At 53.0% G+C, this 22,932-nt stretch overlaps 1 protein-coding gene across 1 annotated transcript in view; it reads right to left on the bottom strand.

Moving 5' to 3' along the window:
* Nucleotides 1–10,640: 10,640 nt before the first annotated feature.
* Nucleotides 10,641–22,932, bottom strand: part of LOC139240327 (trypsin-10-like) — a 38,355-nt gene continuing 26,063 nt past the window's right edge. The window contains exons 2-6 of the mRNA XM_070868800.1: nucleotides 18,145–18,298; nucleotides 16,810–17,069; nucleotides 13,786–13,798; nucleotides 12,283–12,403; nucleotides 10,641–10,790 (exon numbers count right to left, since the gene is read on the bottom strand). Coding sequence (XP_070724901.1) covers nucleotides 10,641–10,790; nucleotides 12,283–12,403; nucleotides 13,786–13,798; nucleotides 16,810–17,069; nucleotides 18,145–18,298 — 698 coding nt within the window. The remainder of the gene's footprint in view (nucleotides 10,791–12,282; nucleotides 12,404–13,785; nucleotides 13,799–16,809; nucleotides 17,070–18,144; nucleotides 18,299–22,932) is intronic.

The raw sequence follows: 22,932 nt of genomic DNA, 5'->3' as shown, positions 1-22,932 counted from the left end.
TCGCCCCGGTGAACATTCGGGAATACGCATCGGATTAATAAAGAATTGAATCTAAGCCCGTCTCCTGTCTCTTTCCACACCCTTGGCAAAACCGTCAAAGACACACACACACACACACACACGCACAAAACAAGCCACGTTCCTGTCCCAGGACATACGATTCAGACTTGAATGTAGGGGGTATGAATCAGAAGTTTGCAGATGATACTAAAATTGGCCGTGGGGTTGATAATGAAAGCTACAGGAATCTGAAGCTTTGGAGGCCGTTCAGACAAGGTTCACTCGGTTGATTCCGGGGATGGGGGGGTTGACTTCTGAGGAAAGGTTGAGGAGGTTGGGCCTCTACTCATTGGAATTCAGAAGAATGAGAGGTGATCTTATCGAAACGTATCAGATTATGAGGGGGCTCGACAAGGTGGATGCAGAGAGGCTGTTTCCACTGATGGGGGAGACTAGAACTAGGGGGCATGGTCTTAGAATAAGGGGCCGCCCATTTAAAACTGAGATGAGGAGGAATTTCTTCTCTCGGAGGGTTGTAAATCTGTGCAATTCGCTGCCTCAGAGAGCTGTGGAGGCTGGGTCATTGAATAAATTTAAGACAAAGACAAAAATTTCTTAAACGATAGGGGAATAATGGGTTATGGGGAGTGGGCGGGGAAGTGGAGCTGGGTCCATGATCAGATCAGCCATGATTGTATTAAATGGCGGAGCAGGCTCGAGGGGCCGAATGGCCGACTCCTGCTCCTATTTCTGATGTTCTTATATCAATGAACTGGTCAGGTGGGCAGAACAGTGGCAAATGCAATTCAATCCGGAGAAGTGTGAGATAATGCATTTGGGGAGGGTTAACAAGGCAAGGGAACACACATTAAATGGTCGGACACTGAGAAGTGTAGATAAACAGAGGACCTTGGAGTGTAGTTCCACAGATCCCTGAAGGTAGCAGGCCAGGTGGATAAGGTGGTTAAGAAGGCACACGGAATACTTGCCTTTATTAGCTGATGCATGGAATACAAGAGCAGGGGGTTTATGCTTGAACTGTATAAAACACTGGTTAGGCCACAGCTGGAGTACTGCATGCAGGTCTGGTCACCACATTACAGGAACGATGTAATTGCACTGGAGAGGGTGCAGAGGAGATTTACCAGGATGTTGCCGGGACTGGAGAATTTTAGCGATGGGGAAAGATTGGATAGGCTGGGGTTGTTTTCTTTGGAACAGAGGAGGCTGAGGGGAGACCTGATTGAGGTGTATAAAATGATGAGGGGCCTGGATAGAGTGGGTAGGAAGGACCTGTTTCCCTTGGCAGAGGGGTCAACAACCAGGGGGCACAGATTGAAAGAAATTGGGGGGAGGTTTAGAGGGGATTTGAGGGGAAATGTCTTCACCCAGAGGGTGGTGGGGGTCTGGAACTCACGGCCTGAAAGGGTGGTAGAGGCAGAAACCCTCACCACATTTAAACAGTACATGGATGTACACTTGAAGTGCCGTAACCAACAGGGCTATGGACCCAGAGCGGGAAAGTGGGATTAGGCTGGGTAGCTCTTGGTCGGCCGGCACGGACACGATGGGACGCAATTTGTCTATGAGTCTATGATTTGAATATAAGAGTGAAGATGTCATACTGCAATTATATCGGGCCCTGGTGAGACCACACTTGGAGTATTGTGTACAGTTTGGGTCTCCTTAACTAAGGAAGGATATACTTGCCATAGAGGGAGTGCAGCGAAGATTCACCAGACTGATTCCTGGGATGGGGGGGATTGTCCTATGAGGAGAGATTGAGCAGACTAGGCCTTTACTCTCTGGAGTTTAGAAGAATGGGAGGTGATTCCGTTGAAACATTGCAGATTCTGAGGGGGATTGACAGGGTAGATGCAGGGAGGATGTTTCCCCCCGGGGCTGGGGAGTCTAGAACCAGGGGTCACACAGTCTCAGGATAAGGGGTCGGCCATTGAGGACTGAGATGAGGAGGAATTTCTTCACTCAGAGGGGGTGAATCTTTGGAATTCTCTGCCCCAGAGGGCTGTGGGGGCTCAGTTGGGTATATTCATGGATGGGATCAAATTATTTTTGGATATTAAGGTATTCGAGGAGTATGGGGATAGTTCAGGAAAGTGGAGTTGAGGTCGAAGATCAGCCACGATCGCATTGAATGGCGGACCAGGCTCGAAGGGCCGAATGGGCCTCCTCCTGTTCCTGTGTAACAGGCTCGAAGGGCTGAATGGGCCTCCTCCTGTTCATGTGTAACAGGCTCGAAGGGCCGAATGGGCCTCCTCCTGTTCCTGTGTAACAGGCTCGAGGGGTTGAATGGGCCGCCTCCTGTTCCTGTGTAACAGGCTCGAAGGGCCGAATGGGCCTCCTCCTGTTCCTGTGTAACAGGCTCGAAGGGCCGAATGGGCCTCCTCCTGTTCCTGTGTAACAGGCTCGAGGGGCTGAATGGGCCTCCTCCTGTTCCTGTGTAACAGGCTCGAGGGGCTGAATGGGCCTCCTCCTGTTCCTGTGTAACAGGCTCGAGGGGCTGAATGGGCCTCCTCCTGTTCCTGTGTAACAGGCTCGAGGGGCTGAATGGGCCTCCTCCTGTTCCTGTGTAACAGGCTCGAGGGGCTGAATGGGCCTCCTCCTGTTCCTGTGTAACAGGCTCGAGGAGCTGAATGGGCCTCCTCCTGTTCCTGTGTAACTGGCTCGAGGGGCTGAATGGGCCTCCTCCTGTTCCTGTGTAACAGGCTCGAGGGGCTGAATGGGCCTCCTCCTGTTCCTGTGTAACAGGCTCGAGGGGCTGAATCAACGGAGAAACCAGCGGACAAGACTTCCACAGAACTGTGCACGCTGGTTCGGGAACACCTCAAGCCGAAGGAGAGCATCTTAATGGCCAGGTATCACTTTTACATGCACCATCGCTCTGAGCGCCAGAACGTGGTGAGCTTTGTCGCTGATCTAAGACGCCTTGCGGGACAGTGCGAATTTGCAGGATTTTTGGGGGAAATATTGCGGGACTTTTTCGTGCTCGGAATCGGCCACGAGGTCATTCTTCGCAAACTGCTGTCTGTCGAATCCCTAGATCTGAGCAAGGCCATCACGATAGCCCAGGCTTTCATATCCACGAGCGACAACACGAAACAGATATCTGCACAGAATCAAAGCTCACCGGCAAGTACTGTGCATAAAATAATGCCTTCAGCAGGCAGAACTGTACATGACAGGGCCCACACGACCGCAGAGGCCAGCCCTCGGCCTAGGGTGACTCAGAGTCCGCCGTGGGGCGTGAATGTGTATCCATTAACACCATGTTGGCGCTGCGGGGGCAGTCATAGAGCCCATCAATGTAGATTCAAGCACTATGTGTGCAAGGGCTGTGGAACAATGGGACACCTCCAGCGAATGTACAAACAACCTGTGACTCATCACGGGGCAGAGCCAGGGGAGAACGACCGATCCAGTGAGGATCACGCTGAACTTGCAGGAGAGGCAACCCAACCTGAGGATGAAGAGGAAGTATATGGGGTACACACCTTCACCACCAAAAGCTCACCGATAATGTTAAAAGTTAAACTCAACGGCACTCCAGTCTCCATGGAACTGGACACGGGGGCGAGTCAATCAATAATGAGCCAGAAGGCATTCGAGAGGCTGTGGGGCGACAGAGCACAATGACCCAAGCTGATCCCGATTCAGGCAAAGCTGTGCACCTACACCAAGGAACTGATACCAGTTATTGGTCGTACGGATATAAGAGTATCCCATGAGGGAGCGATGCACGACTTACCTCTGTGGATTGTTTCAGGTGATGGGCCAACGCTACTTGGTAGAAGGTGGATGGGGAAGATTCGATGGAACTGGGGAGACCTCTGTGTACCTTCTCCCGCGAACAAAGTCTCCCTTGCTCAAAGGCTGAGCAAGCCCCCACCTTCAGCTGGACCAGGCATCGACGTGCAGATCCATTTGCAGATCCCCGAGGCACAGGCCGCCCAGCACGACCACGAGGAGGTAAAGATCAACCGAGCAGCGGTACAGGCGCGGTGCCCACCACCCAAAGCCGACGACCTCTTCGCTACGATGGAAGAGGCTCCAGGTCGACCAAGCAGAGTGGGACTCAGGCCGGAACTATCCGAATGTGTCTTCCCGACGCCAGAGGCAAAATCCCTGGGGAGGAAGATCACGGCAGTCGGCATCACGGACACGGACGAGAGGGCGCCCAGACCACGGGACGAGAGAGTCTCCAGACCACGGGACCGGAGACGGCCCAGACCACGGGACGAGAGAATGTCCAGACCACGGGGCGAGAGAGTGTCCAGACCACGGGATGAGAGAGTGTCCAGACCACGTGATGAGAGTGTCCAGACCACGTGATGAGAGAGTGTCCAGACCACGGGACGAGAGGACGCCCAGTCAAGGGACGAGAGAGTGTCCAGACCACGGGACGAGAGTGTGTCCAGACCACGGGACGGGAGAGTGTCCAGACCACGGGACCGGAGAGGGCCCAGACCACGGGACGGGAGAGTGTCCAGACCACGGGACCGGAGAGGGCCCAGACCACGGAACGGGAGAGTGTCCAGACCACGGGACCGGAGAGGGCCCAGACCACGGGACGGGAGAGTGTCCAGGCCACAGGACGAGAGAGTGTCCAGACCATGGGACCGGAGAGTGTCCAGACCACGGGACCGGAGAGGGCCCAGACCACGGGACGGGAGAGTGTCCAGACCACGGGACGAGAGAGTGTCCAGACCACGGGACGAGAGAGTGTCCAGACCACGGACGAGAGTGTCCAGACCATGGGACGAGAGAATGTCCAGACCACGGGACGAGAGAGTGTCCAGACCACGGGACGAGAGTGTACAGACCATGGGACGAGAGAGTGTACAGACCACGGAACGAGAGTGTACAGACCATGGGACGAGAGAGTGTGCAGACCACGGGACGAGAGAGTGTCCAGACCACGGGACGGGAGTGTGTCCAGACCACGGGACGAGAGTGTGTCCAGACCACGGGACGAGAGAGTGTCCAGACCACGGGACGGGAGTGTGTCCAGACCACGGGACGGGAGAGTGTCCAGACCACGGGACGAGAGAGTGTCCAGACCACGGGACGGGAGTGTGTCCAGACCACGGGACGAGAGTGTGTCCAGACCACGGGACGAGAGAGTGTCCAGACCACGGGATGGGAGTGTGTCCAGACCACGGGACGAGAGTGTGTCCAGACCACGGGACGGGAGAGTGTCCACACCACGGGACGAGAGTGTGTCCAGACCACGGGACGAGAGTGTGTCCAGACCACGGGACGGGAGAGTGTCCACACCACGGGACGGGAGAGTGTCCAGACTACGGGACGAGAGAGTGTCCAGACCACGGGACGAGAGAGTGTCCAGACCACGGGACTTTCTTCTTCATTATTAACCACACCGCCAATTTTAGTATCATCTGCAAACTTCTTAATCATACTCCCGACATTCAAGTCTAAATTATTTAGATATGCCACAAAAAGTAAGGGACCTAGTACTGAGCCTTGCGGAACCCCACTGGAAACATCCTTCCAGTCACAAAAACACCCATCAACCTTTGCTTCCTGCCTCTGAGCCAATTTTGGATCCAACTTGTCACTTTGCCCTGGATCCCACGGGCTTTTACTTTCGTGACCAGTCTGCCATGTGGGACCGTATGAAAAGCCTGACTGAAATCCATTTCCACAGCATCGTATGCACTGCGCTCATCGAACCATCCTGGTCAATCTCCTCCGCACCCTCTCCAAGGCCTCTCCATCCTTCCTAAAGTGTGCGGTCATCTGAATTGGTCCAGTACATTATTTTAAAGAAACACCAGCAAATGGATCTGCACTTCGATGCCTGGTCCAGCTGAAGGTGGGGGCTTGCTCAGCCTTTGAGCAAGGGAGACTTTGTTCGCGGGAGAAGGTACACAGAGGTCTCCCCAGTTCCATCGAATCTTCCCCATCCACCTTCTACCAAGCAGCGTTGGCCCATCACCTGAAACAATCCACAGAGGTAAATCGTGCAGCGCTCCCTCATGGGATACTCTTATATCCGTACGACCAATAACTGGTATCAGTTCCTTGCTGTAGGTGCACAGCTTTGCCTGAATCGGGATCAGCTTGGGTCATTGTGCTCTGTCGCCCCACAGCCTCTCGAATGCCTTCTGGCTCATTATTGATTGACTCGCCCCCGTGTCCAGTTCCATGGAGACTGGAGTGGCGTTGAGTTTAACTTTTAACATTATCGGTGGGCTTTTGGTGGTGAAGGTGTGTACCCCGTATACTTCCTCTTCATCCTCAGGTTGGGTTGCCTCTCCTGCAAGTTCAGCGTGATCCTCACTGGATCGGTTGTTCTCCCCTGGCTCTGCCCCGTGGTGAGTCACAGGTTGTTTGTACATTCGCTGGAGGTGTCCCATTGTTCCACAGCCCTTGCACACATAGTGCTTGAATGGACATTGATGGGCTCTATGACTGCCCCCGCAGCGGCAACATGGTGTTAATGGATACACATTCACGCCCCACGGCGGACTCTGAGTCACCCTAGGCCTAGGTCTGGCCTCTGCGGTCGTGTGGGCCCTGCCATGTACAGTTCTGCCTGCTGAAGGCATTATTTTATGCACAATAATTGCCGGTGAGCTTCGATGCTGTGCAGATATCTGTTTCGTGTTGTCGCTCGTGGATATGAAAGCCTGGGCTATCGTGATGGCCTTGCTCAGATCTAGGGATTCGACAGAGAGCAGTTTGCGAAGAATGACCTCGTGGCCGATTCCAAGCACGAAAAAGTCCCGCAATATTTCCCCCAAAGATCCTGCAAATTCGCACTGTCCCGCAAGGCGTCTTAGATCAGTGACAAAGCTCACCACATTCTGGCCCTCGGAGCGATGGTGCATGTAAAAGCGATACCTGGCCATTAAGATGCTCTCCTTCGGCTTGAGGTGTTCCCGAACCAGCATGCACAGCTCAATGTAATGTCTTGTCCGTTGGTTTGTCCGTTGATTCAGCCCCTTGAGCCCGTTACACAAGAACAGGATGGGGCCCATTCAGCCCCTCGAGCCTGTTACACAGGAACAGGAGGAGGCCCATTCAGCCCCTCGAGCCTGTTACACAGGAACAGGAAGAGGCCCATTCAGCCCCTCGAGCCTGTTACACAGGAACAGGAGTCGGCCATTCGGTCCCTCGAGCCTGTTACACAGGAACTGGAGGAGGCCCCTTCAGCCCCTCGAGCCTGTTACACAGGAACAGGAGTCGGCCCATTCGGCCCCTCGAGCCTGTTACACAGGAACAGGAGGAGGCCCATTCAGCCCCTCGAGCTTGTTACACAGGAACAGGAGGTGGCCCATTCAGCCGCTCGAGCCTGTTACACAGGAACAGAAGGAGGCCCATTCAGCCCCTCGAGCCTAGCCTGTTACACAGGAACAGGAGGAGGCCCATTCAGCCCCTCGAGCCTGTTACACAGGAACAGGAGGTGGCCCATTCAGCCGCTCGAGCCTGTTACACAGGAACAGGAGGAGGCCCATTCAGCCCCTCGAGCCTGTTACACAGGAACAGGAGGAGGCCCATTCAGCCCCTCGAGCCTGTTACACAGGAACAGTAGGGGCCCCATTCAGCCCCTCGAGCCTGGTGCACAGGAACAGGAGGAGGCCCATTCAGCCCCTCGAGCCTGTTACACAGGAACAGGAGGAGGCCCATTCAGCCCCTCGAGCTTGTTACACAGGAACAGGAGGTGGCCCATTCAGCCGCTCGAGCCTGTTACACAGGAACAGGAGGAGGCCCATTCAGCCCCTCGAGCCTAGCCTGTTACACAGGAACAGGAGGAGGCCCATTCAGCCCCTCGAGCCTGTTACACAGGAACAGGAGGTGGCCCATTCAGCCGCTCGAGCCTGTTACACAGGAACAGGAGGAGGCCCATTCAGCCCCTCGAGCCTGTTACACAGGAACAGGAGGAGGCCCATTCAGCCCCTCGAGCCTGTTACACAGGGACAGGAGGGGGCCCATTCGGCCCTTCGAGCCTGTTACACAGGAACAGGAGGAGGCCCATTCAGCACCTCGAGCCTGTTACACAGGAACAGGAGGCGGCCCATTCGGCCCCTCGAGCCTGTTACACAGGAACAGGAGGAGGCCCATTCAGCCCCTCGAGCCTGTTACACAGGAACAGGAGGAGGCCCATTCAGCCCCTCGAGCCTGTTACACAGGAACAGGAGGAGGCCCATTCAGCCCCTCGAGCCTGTTACACAGGAACAGGAGGAGGCCCATTCAGCCCCTCGAGCTTGTTACACAGGAACAGGAGGAGGCCCATTCGGCCCTTCGAGCCTGTTACACAGGAACAGGAGGAGGCCCATTCAGCCCCTCGAGCCTGTTACACAGGAACAGGAGGAGGCCCATTCAGCCCCTCGAGCCTGTTACACAGGAACAGGAGGAGGCCCATTCGGCCCCTCGAGCCTGTTACACAGGAACATGAGGAGGCCCATTCGGCCCTTCGAGCCTGGTCCGCCATTCAATGCGATCCTGGCTGATCTTCGACCTCAACTCCACTTTCCTGAACTATCCCCATACTCCTCGAAAACCTTAATATCCAATAATAATTTGATCCCAGCCATGAATATACCCAACTGAGCCCCCACAGCCCTCTGGGGCAGAGAATTCCAAAGATTCACCCCCTCTGAGTGAAGGAAATTCCTCCTCAATGGCCGACCCCTTATCCTGAGACTGTGTGACCCCTGGTTCTAGACTCTCCAGCCCGGGGGGAAACACCCTCCCTGTATCTACCCTGTCAAGCCCAGTAAGAATTGTGTATTTTTCAATGAGATCACCTCTCATTCTTCTAAACTCCAGAGAATAAAGGCCTAGTGTGCTCAATTTCTCCTCATCGGACAATCCCCCCATCCCAGGAATCAGTCTGGTGAACCTTCGCTGCACTCCCTCTATGGCAAGTATATCCTTCCTTGGATAAGGAGACCCAAACTGTACACAGTACTCCAGGTGTGGTCTCACCAGGGCCCGATATAATTGCAGTACGACATCTTCACTCTTATATTCAAATCATAGAATCATAGACAAATTTCAGCCCATCGTGTCCGTGCCGGCCGACCAAGAGCTACCCAGCCTAATCCCACTTTCCCGCTCTGGGTCCGTAGCCCTGTAGGTTACAGCATTTCAAGTGTACATCCAGGTACTGTTTAAATGTGGTCAGGGTTTCTGCCTCTACCACCCTTTCAGGCCGTGAGTTCCACCCCAGACCCCCACCGCCCTCTGGGTGAAGGCATTTCCCCGCAAATCCCCTCTAAACCTCCCCCCAATTACTTTCAATCTATGCTCCCTGGTTGTTGACCCCTCTGCCAAGGGAAACAGGTCCTTCCGATCCACTCTATCCAGGCCCCTCATCATTTTATACACCTCAATCAGGTCTCCCCTCAACCTCCTCTGTTCCAAAGAAAACAACCCCAGCCTATCCAATCTTTCCTCGTGGGTAAAATTCTCCAGTCCCGGCAACATCCTGGTAAATCTCCTCTGCACCCTCTCCAGTGCAATCACATCTTTCCTGTAATGTGGTGACCAGAACTGCACGCAGTACTCCAGCTGTGACCTAACCAGTGTTTTATACAGTTCAAGTATAACCTCCCTGCTCTTGTATTCTATGCCTCGGCCAATAAAGGCAAGTATCCCGTATGCCTTCTTAACCACCTTATCTACCTGGCCTGCTACCTTCAGGGATCTGTGGAACTATACTCCAAGGTTCCTCTGTTCCTCTACATTTCTCAGTGTCCGACCATTTAATGTGTATTCCCTTGCTTTGTTAACCCTCCCCAAATGCATTATCTCACACTTCTCCGGATTGAATTGCATTTGCCACTGTTCTGCCCACCTGACCAGCTCATTGATATAAGAACATCAGAAATAGGAGCAGGAGTCGGCCATTCGGCCCCTCGAGCCTGCTCCGCCATTTAATACAATCATGGCTGATCTGATCATGGACCCAGCTCCACTTCCCCGCCCGTTCCCCATAACCCCTTATTCCCCTATCGTTTAAGAAATTTTTGTCTTTGTCTCAAACATATTCAATGACCCAGCCTCCACAGCTCTCTGGGGCAGAGAATTCCACAGATTTACAACCCTCTGAGAGAAGAAATTCCTCCTCATCTCAGTTTTAAATGGGTGGCCCCTTATTCTAAGACCGTGCCCCCTAGTTCTAGTCTCCCCCATCAGTGGAAACATCCTCTCTGCATCCACCTTGTCGAGCCCCCTCACAATCTGATACGTTTCGATAAGATCACCTCTCATTCTTCTGAATTCCAATGAGTAGAGGCCCAACCTACTCAACCTTTCCTCAGAAGTCAACCCCCTCATCCCCGGAATCGACCGAGTGAACCTTGTCTGAACGGCCTCCAAAGCTTCAGATTCCTGTAGCTTTCATTATCAACCCCACGGCCAATTTTAGTATCATCTGCAAACTTCTGATTCATACCCCCTACATTCAAGTCTGAATCGTATGTCCTGGGACAGGAACGTGGCTTGTTTTGCGTGTGTGTGTGTGTGTGTGTGCATCTTTGACGGTTTTGCCAAGGGTGTGGAAAGAGACAGGAGACGGGCTTAGATTCAATTCTTTATTAATCCGATGCGTATTCCCGAATGTTCACCGGGGCGATGGAGAAGGGTGAGTCTCACTTCGTGGCCATGATGTCGTGGATCCAAGGGAGGAGCGAGCAGACCTTGGTGTAGACCCCCGGGGAGTTGGGCTCAGCACACCCATAGCCCCACGACACGATCCCCTGCAGAATACCGTTGCACACCAAGGGTCCTCCGGAGTCACCCTGCATCGGAAAGAAAGCAGGTGATTACACAAGTGTGATGGAGGTGGGGTAGGGGGGTCGGGGGGGGGAAATAGGTGGGGGAGGTGGGAGAGGGTGAGGGCGGAACCTTTGCACAGCGAAAGGAAAAGGAACCAACCATCCGGGTAACCGGAGAGCGCCTCGGGGGTAATCTGCGCAGCCAGCAGTATAACTCTGGTTGGCCGAACGGCCCGGTCCGTGGAAACAGGTCCGACACATCGCGGCTCCTTCAGGTCGGCCCCGCGACACGAAAGGGCCTCCGCTCCGCCAGGGGACAGGGGGCATTTAACGAGATCTTAGCCCGAGGGGCAGTACTGAGGCAGTGCCGCACTGTCGGAGGGACAGTACTGAGGGAGTGCCGCACTGTCGGAGGGGCAGAACTGAGGGAGCGCTGCACTGTCGGAGGGGCAGTACTGAGGGAGTGCCATACTGCGCTGTCGGAAGGGCAGTACTGAGGGAGTGCCATACTGCGCTGTCGGAAGGGCAGTACTGAGGGAGTGCCGCGCTGTCGGAGGGGCAGTATTGTGGGAGCACCGGACTGTTGGAGGGGCAGTACTGAGGGAGCGCCGCACTGTCGGAGGGGCAATACTGAGGGAGTGCCGCACTATCGGAGGGGCAGTACTGAGGGAGCGCTGCACTGTCGGAGGGGCAGTACTGAGGGAGCGCTGCAATGTCGAGGGGCAGTACTGAGGGAGCACCGCACTGTCGGAGGGGCAGTACTGAGGGAGCGCCGCACTGTCGGAGGGGCAGTACTGAGGGAGTGCTGCACTGTCGGAGGGGCAGTACTGAGGGAGCACCGCACTGTCGGAGGGGCAGTACTGAGGGAGTGCCGCACTGTCGGAGGGGCAGTACTGAGGGAGTGCCGCACTGTCGGAGGGGCAGTACTGAGGGAGTGCTGCACTGTCGGAGGGGCAGTACTGAGGGAGTGCCGCACTGTCGGAGATGACGTTTTTTGGACGTGGCTTTAAACCGAGGGCCCTCTGCTGTCTTCGGTGGATGTCGAGTATCACAAAGGCACTATTGGAAGAAGAGTAGGGAGGAGCTCTCCGTGGTTCCTGGGGCCAATATTGATCCCTCAACCGAGAACCAAAGAACCGATTACCTGGGTGAATATAACCCGTTGCTATTGGTGGGAGCTTGCTGTGTGCAAATTGGCTGTTTCGTTTTCTACATTACAATGGTAACTGTACTGTAAAAAGGACCTCATCGGCTGTGATATCCTTTTTACGGTGCAGTTACCATTTAATGTAGAAAACGCAACAGCCAATTTGCGCACAGCAAGCTCCCACCAACAGCAATCGGCTCTTTGTGACATCCTGAGGTTGTGAACGGTGCTATATAAATGCAAGTTCTTGTGATCTTATGGTCTATGAACATTCTCACCGACTAAAACATGGTGCGCTTGAACCAGGATCAATGCCACGGGATGGTCTGCCGATAAATGTTTGCCAACTGATGGTTAAGCCACACCTACCTGACAAGCATCTTTTCCACCCTCAATATATCCGGCACAGATCATAGTGCTGGTGATCATTCCAGTGTAGGCACCATTACAGACAGCATCACTCATTAACGGAATCGTCGCACACTGCAGTGTATTAGGCATTGACACTTTGCAAGTAAAAGCAAAATTTGTCTGTTATACATGGTCAAGAATCATTACCTTTCCTTTAAATGTATACAGAGGTAATCTCCCTCTACACTGTCCCATCAAAGACTCCCAGGGCAGGTACAGGGGGTTAGATACAGAGTAAAGCTCCCTCTACACTGTCTTATCAAACACTCCCTGGGCAGGTACAGCTCGGGTTAGATACAGAGTAAAACTCCCTCTACACTGTCCCATCAAACACTCCCAGGGCAGGTACAGGTACAGCATGGGGTTAGATACAGAGTAAAGCTCCCTCCACACTGTCCCATCAAACACTCCCAGGGCAGGTACAGCTCGGGTTAGATACAGAGTAAAGCTCCCTCTGCACTGCCCATCAAACACTCCCAGGGCAGGTACAGCACGGGGTTAGATACAGAGAAACATAGAAACATAGAAAATAGGTGTAGGAGTAGGCCATTCGGCCCTTCGAGCCTGCACCGCCATTCAATGAGTTCATGGCTGAACATGCAACTTCAGTACCTCATCCCTGCTTTCTCACCATACCCCTTGATCCCCCTAGTAGTAAGGACTTCATCTTACTCCTTTTTGAATATATTTAGTAAATTGCCCTCGACAACTTTCTGTGGTAGAGAATTCCACAGGTTCACCACTCTCTGGGTGAAGAAATTTCTCCTCATCTCGGTCCTAAATGGCTTACCCCTTATCCTTAGACTGTGTCCCCTGGTTCTGGACTTCCCCAACATCGGGAACATTCTTCCTGCATCTAATCTGTCTAACCCCGTCAGAATTTTAAACTTTTCTATTAGGTCCCCTCTCATTCTTCTGAACTCCAGTGAATACAAGCCCAGTTGATCCAGTCTTTCTTGATAGGTCAGTCCCGCCATCCCGGGAATCAGTCTGGTGAACCTACGCTGCACTCCCTCAAAAGCAAGAATGTCCTTCCTCAGGTTAGGAGACCAAAACTGTACACAATACTCCAGGTGTGGCCTCACCAAGGCCCTGTACAACTGCAGCAAAACCTCCCTGCCCCTGTACTCAAATCCCCTCGCTATGAAGGCCAACATGCCATTTGCTTTCTTAACCGCCTGCTGTACCTGCATGCCAACCTTCAATGACTGATGTACCATGACACCCAGGTCTCGTTGCACCTCCCCTTTTCCTAATCTGTCACCATTCAGATAATAGTCTGTCTCTCTGTTTTTACCACCAAAGTGGATAACCTCACATTTATCCACATTATACTTCATCTGCCATGCATTTGCCCACTCACCTAACCTATCCAAGTCACTCTGCAGCTTCATAGCGTCCTCCTCGCAGCTCACACTGCCACCCAACTTAGTGTCATCCACAAATTTGGAGATACTACATTTAATCCCCTCGTCTAAATCATTAATGTACAATGTAAACAGCTGGGGCCCCAGCACAGAACCTTGCGGTACCCCACTAGTCACTGCCTGCCATTCTGAAAAGTCCCCATTTACTCCTACACTTTGCTTCCTGTCTGACAACCAGTTCTCAATCCATGTCAGCACACTACCCCCAATCCCATGTGCTTTAACTTTGCACATTAATCTCTTGTGTGGGACCTTGTCGAAAGCCTTCTGAAAGTCCAAATATACCACATCAACTGGTTCTCCCTTGTCCACTCTACTGGAAACATCCTCAAAAAATTCCAGAAGATTTGTCAAGCATGATTTCCCTTTCACAAATCCATGCTGACTTGGACCTATCATGTCACCTCTTTCCAAATGCACTGCTGTGACATCCTTAATAATTGATTCCATCATTTTACCCACTACCGATGTCAGGCTGACCAGTCTATAATTCCCTGTTTTCTCTTTCCCTCCTTTTTTAAAAAGTGGGGTTACATTGGCTACCCTCCACTCGATAGGAACTGATCCAGAGTCAATGGAATGTTGGAAAATGACTGTCAATGCATCCACTATTTCCAAGGCCACCTCCTTAAGTACTCTGGGATACAGTCCATCAGGCCCTGGGGATTTATCGGCCTTCAATCCCATCAATTTCCCCAACACAATTTCCCAACTAATAAAGATTTCCCTCAGTTCCTCCTCCTTACAAGACCCTCCGACCCCTTTTATATCCGGAAGGTTGTTTGTGTCCTCCTCAGTGAATACTGAACCAAAGTACTTGTTCAATTGGTCTGCCATTTCTTTGTTCCCCGTTATGACTTCCGCTGATTCTGACTGCAGGGGACCTACGTTTGTCTTTACTAACCTTTTTCTCTTTACATATCTCTAGAAACTTTTGCAATCCGCCTTAATGTTCCCTGCAAGCTTCTTCTCGTACTCTATTTTCCCTGTCCTAATCAAACCCTTTGTCCTCCTCTGCTGAGTTCTAAATTTCTCCCAGTCCCCAGGTTCGCTGCTATTTCTGGCCAATTTGTATGCCACTTCCTTGGCTTTAATACTATCCCTGATTTCCCTTGATAGCCACGGTTGAGCCACCTTCCCTTTTTTATTTTTACGCCAGACAGGAATGTACAATTGTTGTCGTTCATCCATGCGGTCTCTAAATGTCTGCCATTGCCCATCCACAGTCAACCCCCTAAGTATCATTCGCCAATCTATCCTAGCCAATTCATGCCTCATACCTTCAAAGTTACCCTTCTTTAAGTTCTGGACCATGGTCTCTGAATTAACTGTTTCATTCTCCATCCTAATGCAGAATTCCACCATATTATGGTCACTCTTCCCCAAGGGGCCTCGCACAACGTGATTGCTAATTAATCCTCTCTCATTACACAACACCCAGTCTAAGATGGCCTCCCCCCTAGTTGGTTCCTCGACATATTGGTCTAGAAAACCATCCCTTATGCACTCCAGGAAATCCTCCTCCACCGTATTGCTTCCAGTTTGGTTAGCCCAATCTATGTGCATATTAAAGTCACCCATTATAACTGCTGCACCTTTATTGCATGCACCCCTAATTTCCTGTTTGATGCCCTCCCCAACATCACTACTACTGTTTGGAGAGCTGTACACAACTCCCACTAACGTTTTTTGCCCTTTGGTGTTCTGCAGCTCTACCCATATAGATTCCACATCATCCAAGCTAATGTCTTTCCTAACTATTGCATTAATCTGCTCTTTAACCAGCAATGCTACCCCACCTCCTCTTCCTTTTATTCTATCCTTCCTGAATTTTGAATACCCCTGGATGTTGAGTTCCCAGCCCTGATCATCCTGGAGCCACGTCTCTGTAATCCCAATCACCTCATATTTGTTAACATCTATTTGCACAGTAAATTCATCCACCTTATTGCGGATACTCCTTGCATTAAGACACAAAGCCTTCAGGCTTGTTTTTTTAACACCCTTTGTCCTTTTAGAATTTTGATGTACAGTGGCCCTTTTTGTTCTTTGCCTTGGGTTTCTCTGCCCTCCACTTTTCCTCATCTCCTTTCTGTCTTTTGCTTTTGTCTCCTTTTTGTTTCCCTCTGTCTAACTGCATTGGTTCCCACCCCCCTGCCATATTAGTTTAACTCCTCCCCAACAGCACCAGCAAACACTCCCCCTAGGACATTGGTTCCGGTCCCATGTAAAGCTCCCTCTACACTGTCCCATCAAACACTCCCAGGGCAGGTACAGCATGGGGTTAGATGCAGAGTAAAGCTCCCTCTGCACTGTCCCATCAAACACTCCCAGGGCAGGTACAGCACGGGGTTAGATACAGAGTAAAGCTCCCTCTGCACTGTCCCACCAAACACTCCCCAGGGCAGGTGCAGCACGGGGTTAGATACAGAGTAAAGCTCCCTCTACACTGTCCCATCAAACACTCCCAGTGCAGGTACAGGTACAGCACGGGGTTAGATACAGAGTAAAGCTCCCTCTACACTGTCCCATCAAACACTCCCAGGGCAGGTACAGGTACAGGACGAGGTTAGATACAGAGTAAAGCTCCCTCGACACTGTCCCCATCAAACACTCCCAGGGCAGGTACAGGTACAGCACGGGGTTAGATACAGAGTAAAGCTCCCTCTACACTGTCCCGTCAAACACTCCCAGGGCAGGTACAGGTACAGGACGAGGTTAGATACAGAGTAAAGCTCCCTCGACACTGTCTCATCAAACACTCCCAGGTACAGGTACAGCACGGGGTTAGATACAGAGTAAAGCTCCCTCTACACTGTCCCGTCAAACACTCCCAGGGCAGGTACAGCACGGGGTTAGATACAGAGTAAAGCTCCCTCTACGCTGTCTCATCAAACACTCCCAGGGCAGGTACAGGGGGTTAGATACATAGTAAAGCTCCCTCTACACTGTCCCATCAAACACTCCCAGGGCAGGTACAGGTACAGCACGTGGTTAGATACAGAGTAAAGCTCCCTCTACGCTGACACCCCCCCCTCTCCCGTCAGGCTCCACGCACCTCCTTCGGACAAGACATTCCCCCACCCCGAGACCACACACTGGGTGTCGGGCAGGGGGCATTCGGTGGGGAGTGCGATGGCAGAAACATCTCTGCTCAGCTTGGCGGTCCGGACCAGCTTCACTAGCATCATGTCGTGGTCGAGGGTTTGGTAGTTGTAGTCCGGGTTCCAGTAGATGCTCTCCACGTCGATGAACTGCTCGGAGGCCGAGCCCAACCTCAGGTCGTGTGCCCCGAGCCGCACCCTCATGTACTGGGGGCTGCAACACGACACAAGGCTCAGAACAGAAAAACATAAGAAATAGGAGCAGGAGTCGGCCATTCAGCCCCTCGAGCCTGCTCCGCCATTTAATACGGTCATGGCTGATCCGATCATGGACTCAGCTCCACTTCCCCGCCCGCTCCCCATAACCCTTCACTCCCTTATCGCTCAAAAATCTGTCTATCTCCACCTTAAATATATTCAATGTCCCAGCCTCCACAGCTCTCTGGGCAGAGAATTCCACAGATTTACAACCCTCTGAGAGAAGAAATTCCTCCTCATCTCAGTTTTAAATGGGCGGCCCCTTATTCTAAGACCATGCCCCCTAGTTCTAGTCTCCCCCATCAGTGGAAACATCCTCTCTGCATCCACCTTGTCGAGCCCCCTCATAATCTGATACGTTTCGATAAGATCACCTCTCCTTCTTCTGAATTCCAGGTCTGGTCACCACATTACAGGAAAGATGTGATTGCACTGGAGAGGGTGCAGAGGAGATTTACCAGGATGTTGACGGGACTGGAGAATTTTAGCGATGAGGAAAGATTGGATAGGCTGGGGTTGTTTTCTTTGGAACAGAGGAGGCTGAGGGGAGACCTGATTGAGGTGTATAAAATGATGAGGGGCCTGGATAGAGTGGATAGGAAGGACCTGTTTCCCTTGGCAGAGGGGTCAACAACCAGGGGGCACAGATTGAAAGTAATTGGGGGGAGGTTTAGAGGGGATTTGAGGGGAAATGTCTTCACCCAGAGGGTGGTGGGGGTCTGGGGTGGAACTCACGGCCTGAAAGGGTGGTAGAGGCAGAAACCCTCACCACATTTAAACAGTACCTGGATGTACACTTGAAGTGCCGTAACCTACAGGGCTACGGACCCAGAGCGGGAAAGTGGGATTAGGCTGGGTAGCACTTGGTCGGCCGGCACGGACACGATGGGCCGAAATGGCCCTCCTCCCGCGCTGCAAATCTCGGTGATTCTATGAATAGGATTGAACAGGGTGGATCTTTCAGAGAGAGGGCAAGAGGGCAATGGGCCAACTGGACTCCTCCTTGAGACAAGGACCACATAGACACTTACTAATACCAACAGTGGCCGGCAGATATCACCCAGCGGTCGCTAACCAGAGCTCCACCACACGAGTGGTAGCCAAGATCAAGAGATGCCTGCCATGGTACAGAGTGAGGACTGCATTCAGAGCCTCCGACAATCTTATCATCTGAGGAGGCAACAGCTGCAATTGAAAATGCATAAAATGGAGGTCACCAAACAAGCAGCATAGCACCAATATATCAATAAATATCAAGAGCATCAGAAATAGGAGTAGGAGTCGGCCATTCGACCCCTCGAGCCTGCTCCGCCATTCAATGAGATCACGTTGGAGCACTGTTGGAGGGGCAGTACAGAGGGAGCGCCGTACTGCGCTGTCGGACGGGCAGTACTGAGGGAGTGCCGTACTGTGCTGTCGGAGGGGCAGTACTGAGGGAGCGCCGTACTGCGCTGTCGGAGGGGCAGTACTGAGGGAGCGCCGCACTGCACTGTCGGAGGGGCAGTACTGAGGGAGCGCCGTACTGCGCTGTCGGAGGGGCAGTACTGAGGGAGTGCCGCACTGTCGGAGGGGCAGTACTGAGGGAGCGCCGCACTGTCGGAGGGGCAGTACTGAGGGATCGCCGTACTGCGCTGTCGGAGGGGCAGTACTGAGTGAGCGCCGCACTGCACTGTCGGAGGGGCAGTACTGAGGGAGCGCCGCACTGCGCTGTCGGAGGGGCAGTACTGAGGGAACGCCGCACTGTCGGAGGGGCAGTACTGAGGGAGCGCCGTACTGTCAGAGGGGCAGTACTGAGGGAATGCCGCACTGTCGGAGGGGCAGTACTGAGGGAGTGCCGCACTGTCGGAGGGGCAGTACTGAGGGAGCGCCGCACTGTCGGAGGGGCAGTACTGAGGGAGTGCCGCACTGTCAGAGGGGCAGTACTGAGGGAATGCTGCACTGTCGGAGGGGCAGTACTGAGGGAGTGCCGCACTGTCAGAGGGGCAGTACTGAGGGAATGCCGCACTGTCGGAGGGGCAGTACTGAGGGAGTGCCGCACTGTCGGAGGGGCAGTACTGAGGGATCGCCGCACTGTCGGAGGGGCTGTACTGAGGGAGCGCCGCACTGTCGGAGGGGCAGTACTGAGGGAGCGCCGCACTGTCGGAGGGGCAGTACTGAGGGAGCGCCGCACTGTCGGAGGGGCCGTCTTTCGGATGAGACGTTAAACCGAGGCCCCGTCTGCCCTCTCAGGTGGATGTAAAAGATCCCATGGCCACTATTTGGAAGAAGAGCAGGGGGAGTTCTCCCCGGTGTCCTGGGGCCAATATTTATCCCTCAGCCAACATAACAAAAACAGATGATCCGGGTCATTATCACATTGCTGTGTGTGGGAGCTTGCTGTGCGCAAATTGCCTGCGGCGTTTCCCACAATACAACAGTGAGCACACTCCAAAAGTACTTCATTGGCTGTGAGGCGCTTTGGGACGTCTGGTGGTGGTGAAAGGCGCAATCTTTCTTTTTATACTCCAACCCCCCCTCGCAATAAAGGCTAACACATCATTGAGTTCCCTGTTCACCGCAATCATATCTCCTGCCCGGCCCCATCCTGTCCAGTGAGAGAACTTTCGACCTTACCCCCAGCGACCAAGAGCAGTGAGAGGAGCAGAACTTTCATCGTAGTGTTGAAGAGCGACTCCCTGTCACAGTCAGCTCTGCGAGAGCCGTCGGTATTTATACACTCCAGGAAAAGCCAGCTGCCTATGGAAACTCACTGGTCAGGCTCAGGAGCCTTGGGCTGGGGACAGGGGGCGGGGAAACGACAGGAGATAGCGGAGATATTTCAAGCCGAGGTCGTTGGAGACATGTGCTCGGTTCACACGTCCGATAAACACATCGCCCTGTAAAGCCAAAGTGGAAAATATCATCGTCACCATTGGCAGTCCCTCGGAGTGGAGGAAGACTTGCTTCCACTCTAAAAGTGAGTTCTCAGGTGGCTGAACAGTCCCAATACGAGAGCCACAGTCCCTGTCCCAGGTGGGACAGACAGTGGTTGAGGGAAGGGGAGGGTGGGACTGGTTTGCCGCACGCTCCTTCCGCTGCCTGCGCTTGTTTTCTGCACGCTCTCGGCGACGAGACTCGAGGTGCTCAGCGCCCTCCCGGATGCACTTCCTCCACTTAGGGCGGGACTGGTCTTTGGGCCCAGGGACTCCCAGGTGTCGGTGGGGGATGTTGCACTTTATCAGGGAGGCTTTGAGGGTGGTCCCTTGTAACGTTTCGTTGTGTTCCTAACACAGATGAGGCTGCACACAGGGAGGTTAAAGTAACAGTGACCTCAGTCTTTAATAAGACACTCCAGAGTGAGGAACAGGCCTTAGGGGCCGGCTTATATACAGTCCTCCCAAGGGATGCTGGGATCCCTTGGGACTTCAGGGGATGAGCTCCCTGGTGGCGGAACATGGGAGTGCATGCTTTACAGATACACAACATCACTCCCCCAGCAAAGTGAAAGTGAAAACTATTTACAAGGTGAGACGGTCGGGAGCCTTTCTTTCCCTGGTGGACCGCCTCGGTACAAATGTCTGTTCTGGTGTGTTGGCTGTGCCCTCGCTGGGCTGGCGTGTTGTTGGCCCTGCAGGGCTGCTGGGTGAGCCTGGCCTTGCTGGGCTGTTGGGCATGATGGGTTCGGTTTCCTGGTCCGGGGTGGTGTCGTTGATCCTTTGGGTGTGTGTTGTGGGCTCGAAAAAGGTGGTGTCTGCTGTGGGTTGTTCAGGGCAGTCTGTGAACCGCAGCCTCGTTTGGTCCAGGTGCATTCTGCAAATTTGTCCATAGTCTAGTTTGACGACAAACACCCTACTCCCTTCTTTAGCTATCACCGTGCCCGCGATCCACTTGGGCCCATGTCCATAGTTTAGCACATACACAGGGTCATTCAGATCAATTTCCCGTGACACAGTGGCGCGACCATCGTTTACATTTTGTTGCTGCCGCCTGCTCACTACCTGATCATGCAGGTTGGGGTGAACCAGCGAGAGTCTAGTTTTAAGTGTCCTTTTCATGAGTAGCTCAGCTGGGGGCACCCCTGTGAGCGAGTGGGGTCTCGTGCGGTAGCTGAGCAGTACTCGGGACAGGCGGGTTTGGAGTGAGCCTTCTGTGACTCGTTTAAGGCTCTGTTTGATGGTTTGTACTGCCCACTCTGCCTGCCCATTGGAGGTTGGTTTAAATGGGGCCGAGGTGACATGTTTAATCCCATTGCGGGTCATGAATTCTTTAAATTCGGCACTGGTGAAACATGGCCCGTTGTCACTGACCAGTATGTCAGGCAGGCCGTGGGTGGCAAATATGGCCCTCAGGCTTCAATGGTGGCGGTGGCGGTGCTTCCCGACCTCCTCCAGGTTTTGTAGGTGCTCGGCGGTGTCCTGACCCATGACCAATATGTCGTCCTGGAAGATCACCGTGTGTGGTACTGACTTGAGTCGGCTTTCCATGTTTCTCTGGAAGATCGCAGCAGCCGACTGAATTCCAAACGGGCATCTGTTGTAGATGAACAGTCCCTTGTGCGTGTTGATGCAGGTGAGGCCCTTCGAAGACTCCTCCAGCTCCTGCATCATGTAGGCCGAAGTCAGGTCGAGCTTGGTGAACGTCTTGCCTCCTGCCACCGTCGTAAATAGGTCATCTGCCTTAGGTAGCGGGTATTGGTCCTGTAGCGAGAAACGATTAATAGTTACTTTATCATCGGTGCAAATCCTGACTGTGCCATCACTTTTGAGTACTGGAACAATCGGGCTGGCCCACTCGCTGAATTCCACTGGGGAGATGATGCCCTCGCGTTGCAGCCTGTCCAACTCGATTTCCACTCTCTCCCTCATCATGTGAGGTACCGCTCGCACCTTGTGGTGAATGGGTCGTGCCTCTGGGACCAAGTGGATTTGCACCTTTGCCCCAGAAAAGTTTCCAATGTCTGGCTCAAAAAGGGAAGGACATTTGTTAAGAACCTGGGTACATGAGGCCTTATCGACATGTGATAGCGGTCGGATGTCATCCCAGTTCCAGCGGATTTTGCCCAGCCAGCTCCTTCCAAGCACCAAGTGTGGGGCCATCGCCCGGGACAATCCAGAGTGGCAGTTTGTGCACCGTGCCCTCGTAGGTGACCTTGACCATGGCGCTGTCCAGGACAGTGATAAGCTCTTTGGTGTACATTCTCAGTTTTGTGTGGATGGGGCTCAGGGCTGGTCTGAATGCTTTGTTGTACCACAGTCTCTCAAACATCTTTTTACTCATGATGGATTGGCTAATGCCAGTGTCCAGTTCCATGGCTACGGGTAAGCCATTCAATTTTATGTTTAGCATTATAGGTGGACATTTCATCGAAAATGTGTGCACCCGGTGTACTTCAGCATCTGCTCCTCTCTCTCAGGTTCGAAATTGCTTTGATCCACCATGGACCGATCTTCCTCTGCCACGTGATGGTTAACAGGTTTTGCAGAGCTTGCAGCTCGTCTGCAAGCTCATTGGAGGTGCCCCATTGTTCCACAGCTCTTGCAAACATACCCTTTGAAGCGGCATGATTAGGCTGAATGGAAGCCTCCACAACGCCAACAAGGTGTGAATTGCCTTGCATTCATCCTTTGTTGGGAACTCTGAGTCATCTGGGTCACCTGAGGCCTGCTGGCAGTTGCAGACTCGTGGGTTCTGCCCTGTACATTTCTGCTCGCAAACACAGTTCCAGTTAATTTATGAACATTGCTAGCATTTGTGTGCTGAGAGATTTGTTTGGTGTTATCACTGGTGGACATAAACGCCTGTGCTATCGCAATGGCCTCACTGAGGGTCGGTGTCTCTAC

This window comes from Pristiophorus japonicus, chromosome 31 (genome assembly GCF_044704955.1).
Source record: "Pristiophorus japonicus isolate sPriJap1 chromosome 31, sPriJap1.hap1, whole genome shotgun sequence".
Classification (NCBI taxonomy): Eukaryota; Metazoa; Chordata; class Chondrichthyes; family Pristiophoridae; genus Pristiophorus; species Pristiophorus japonicus.
The sequence above is the reverse complement of the archived record's forward strand: the minus strand, read 5'-3'. Positions and strand labels throughout refer to the sequence as shown.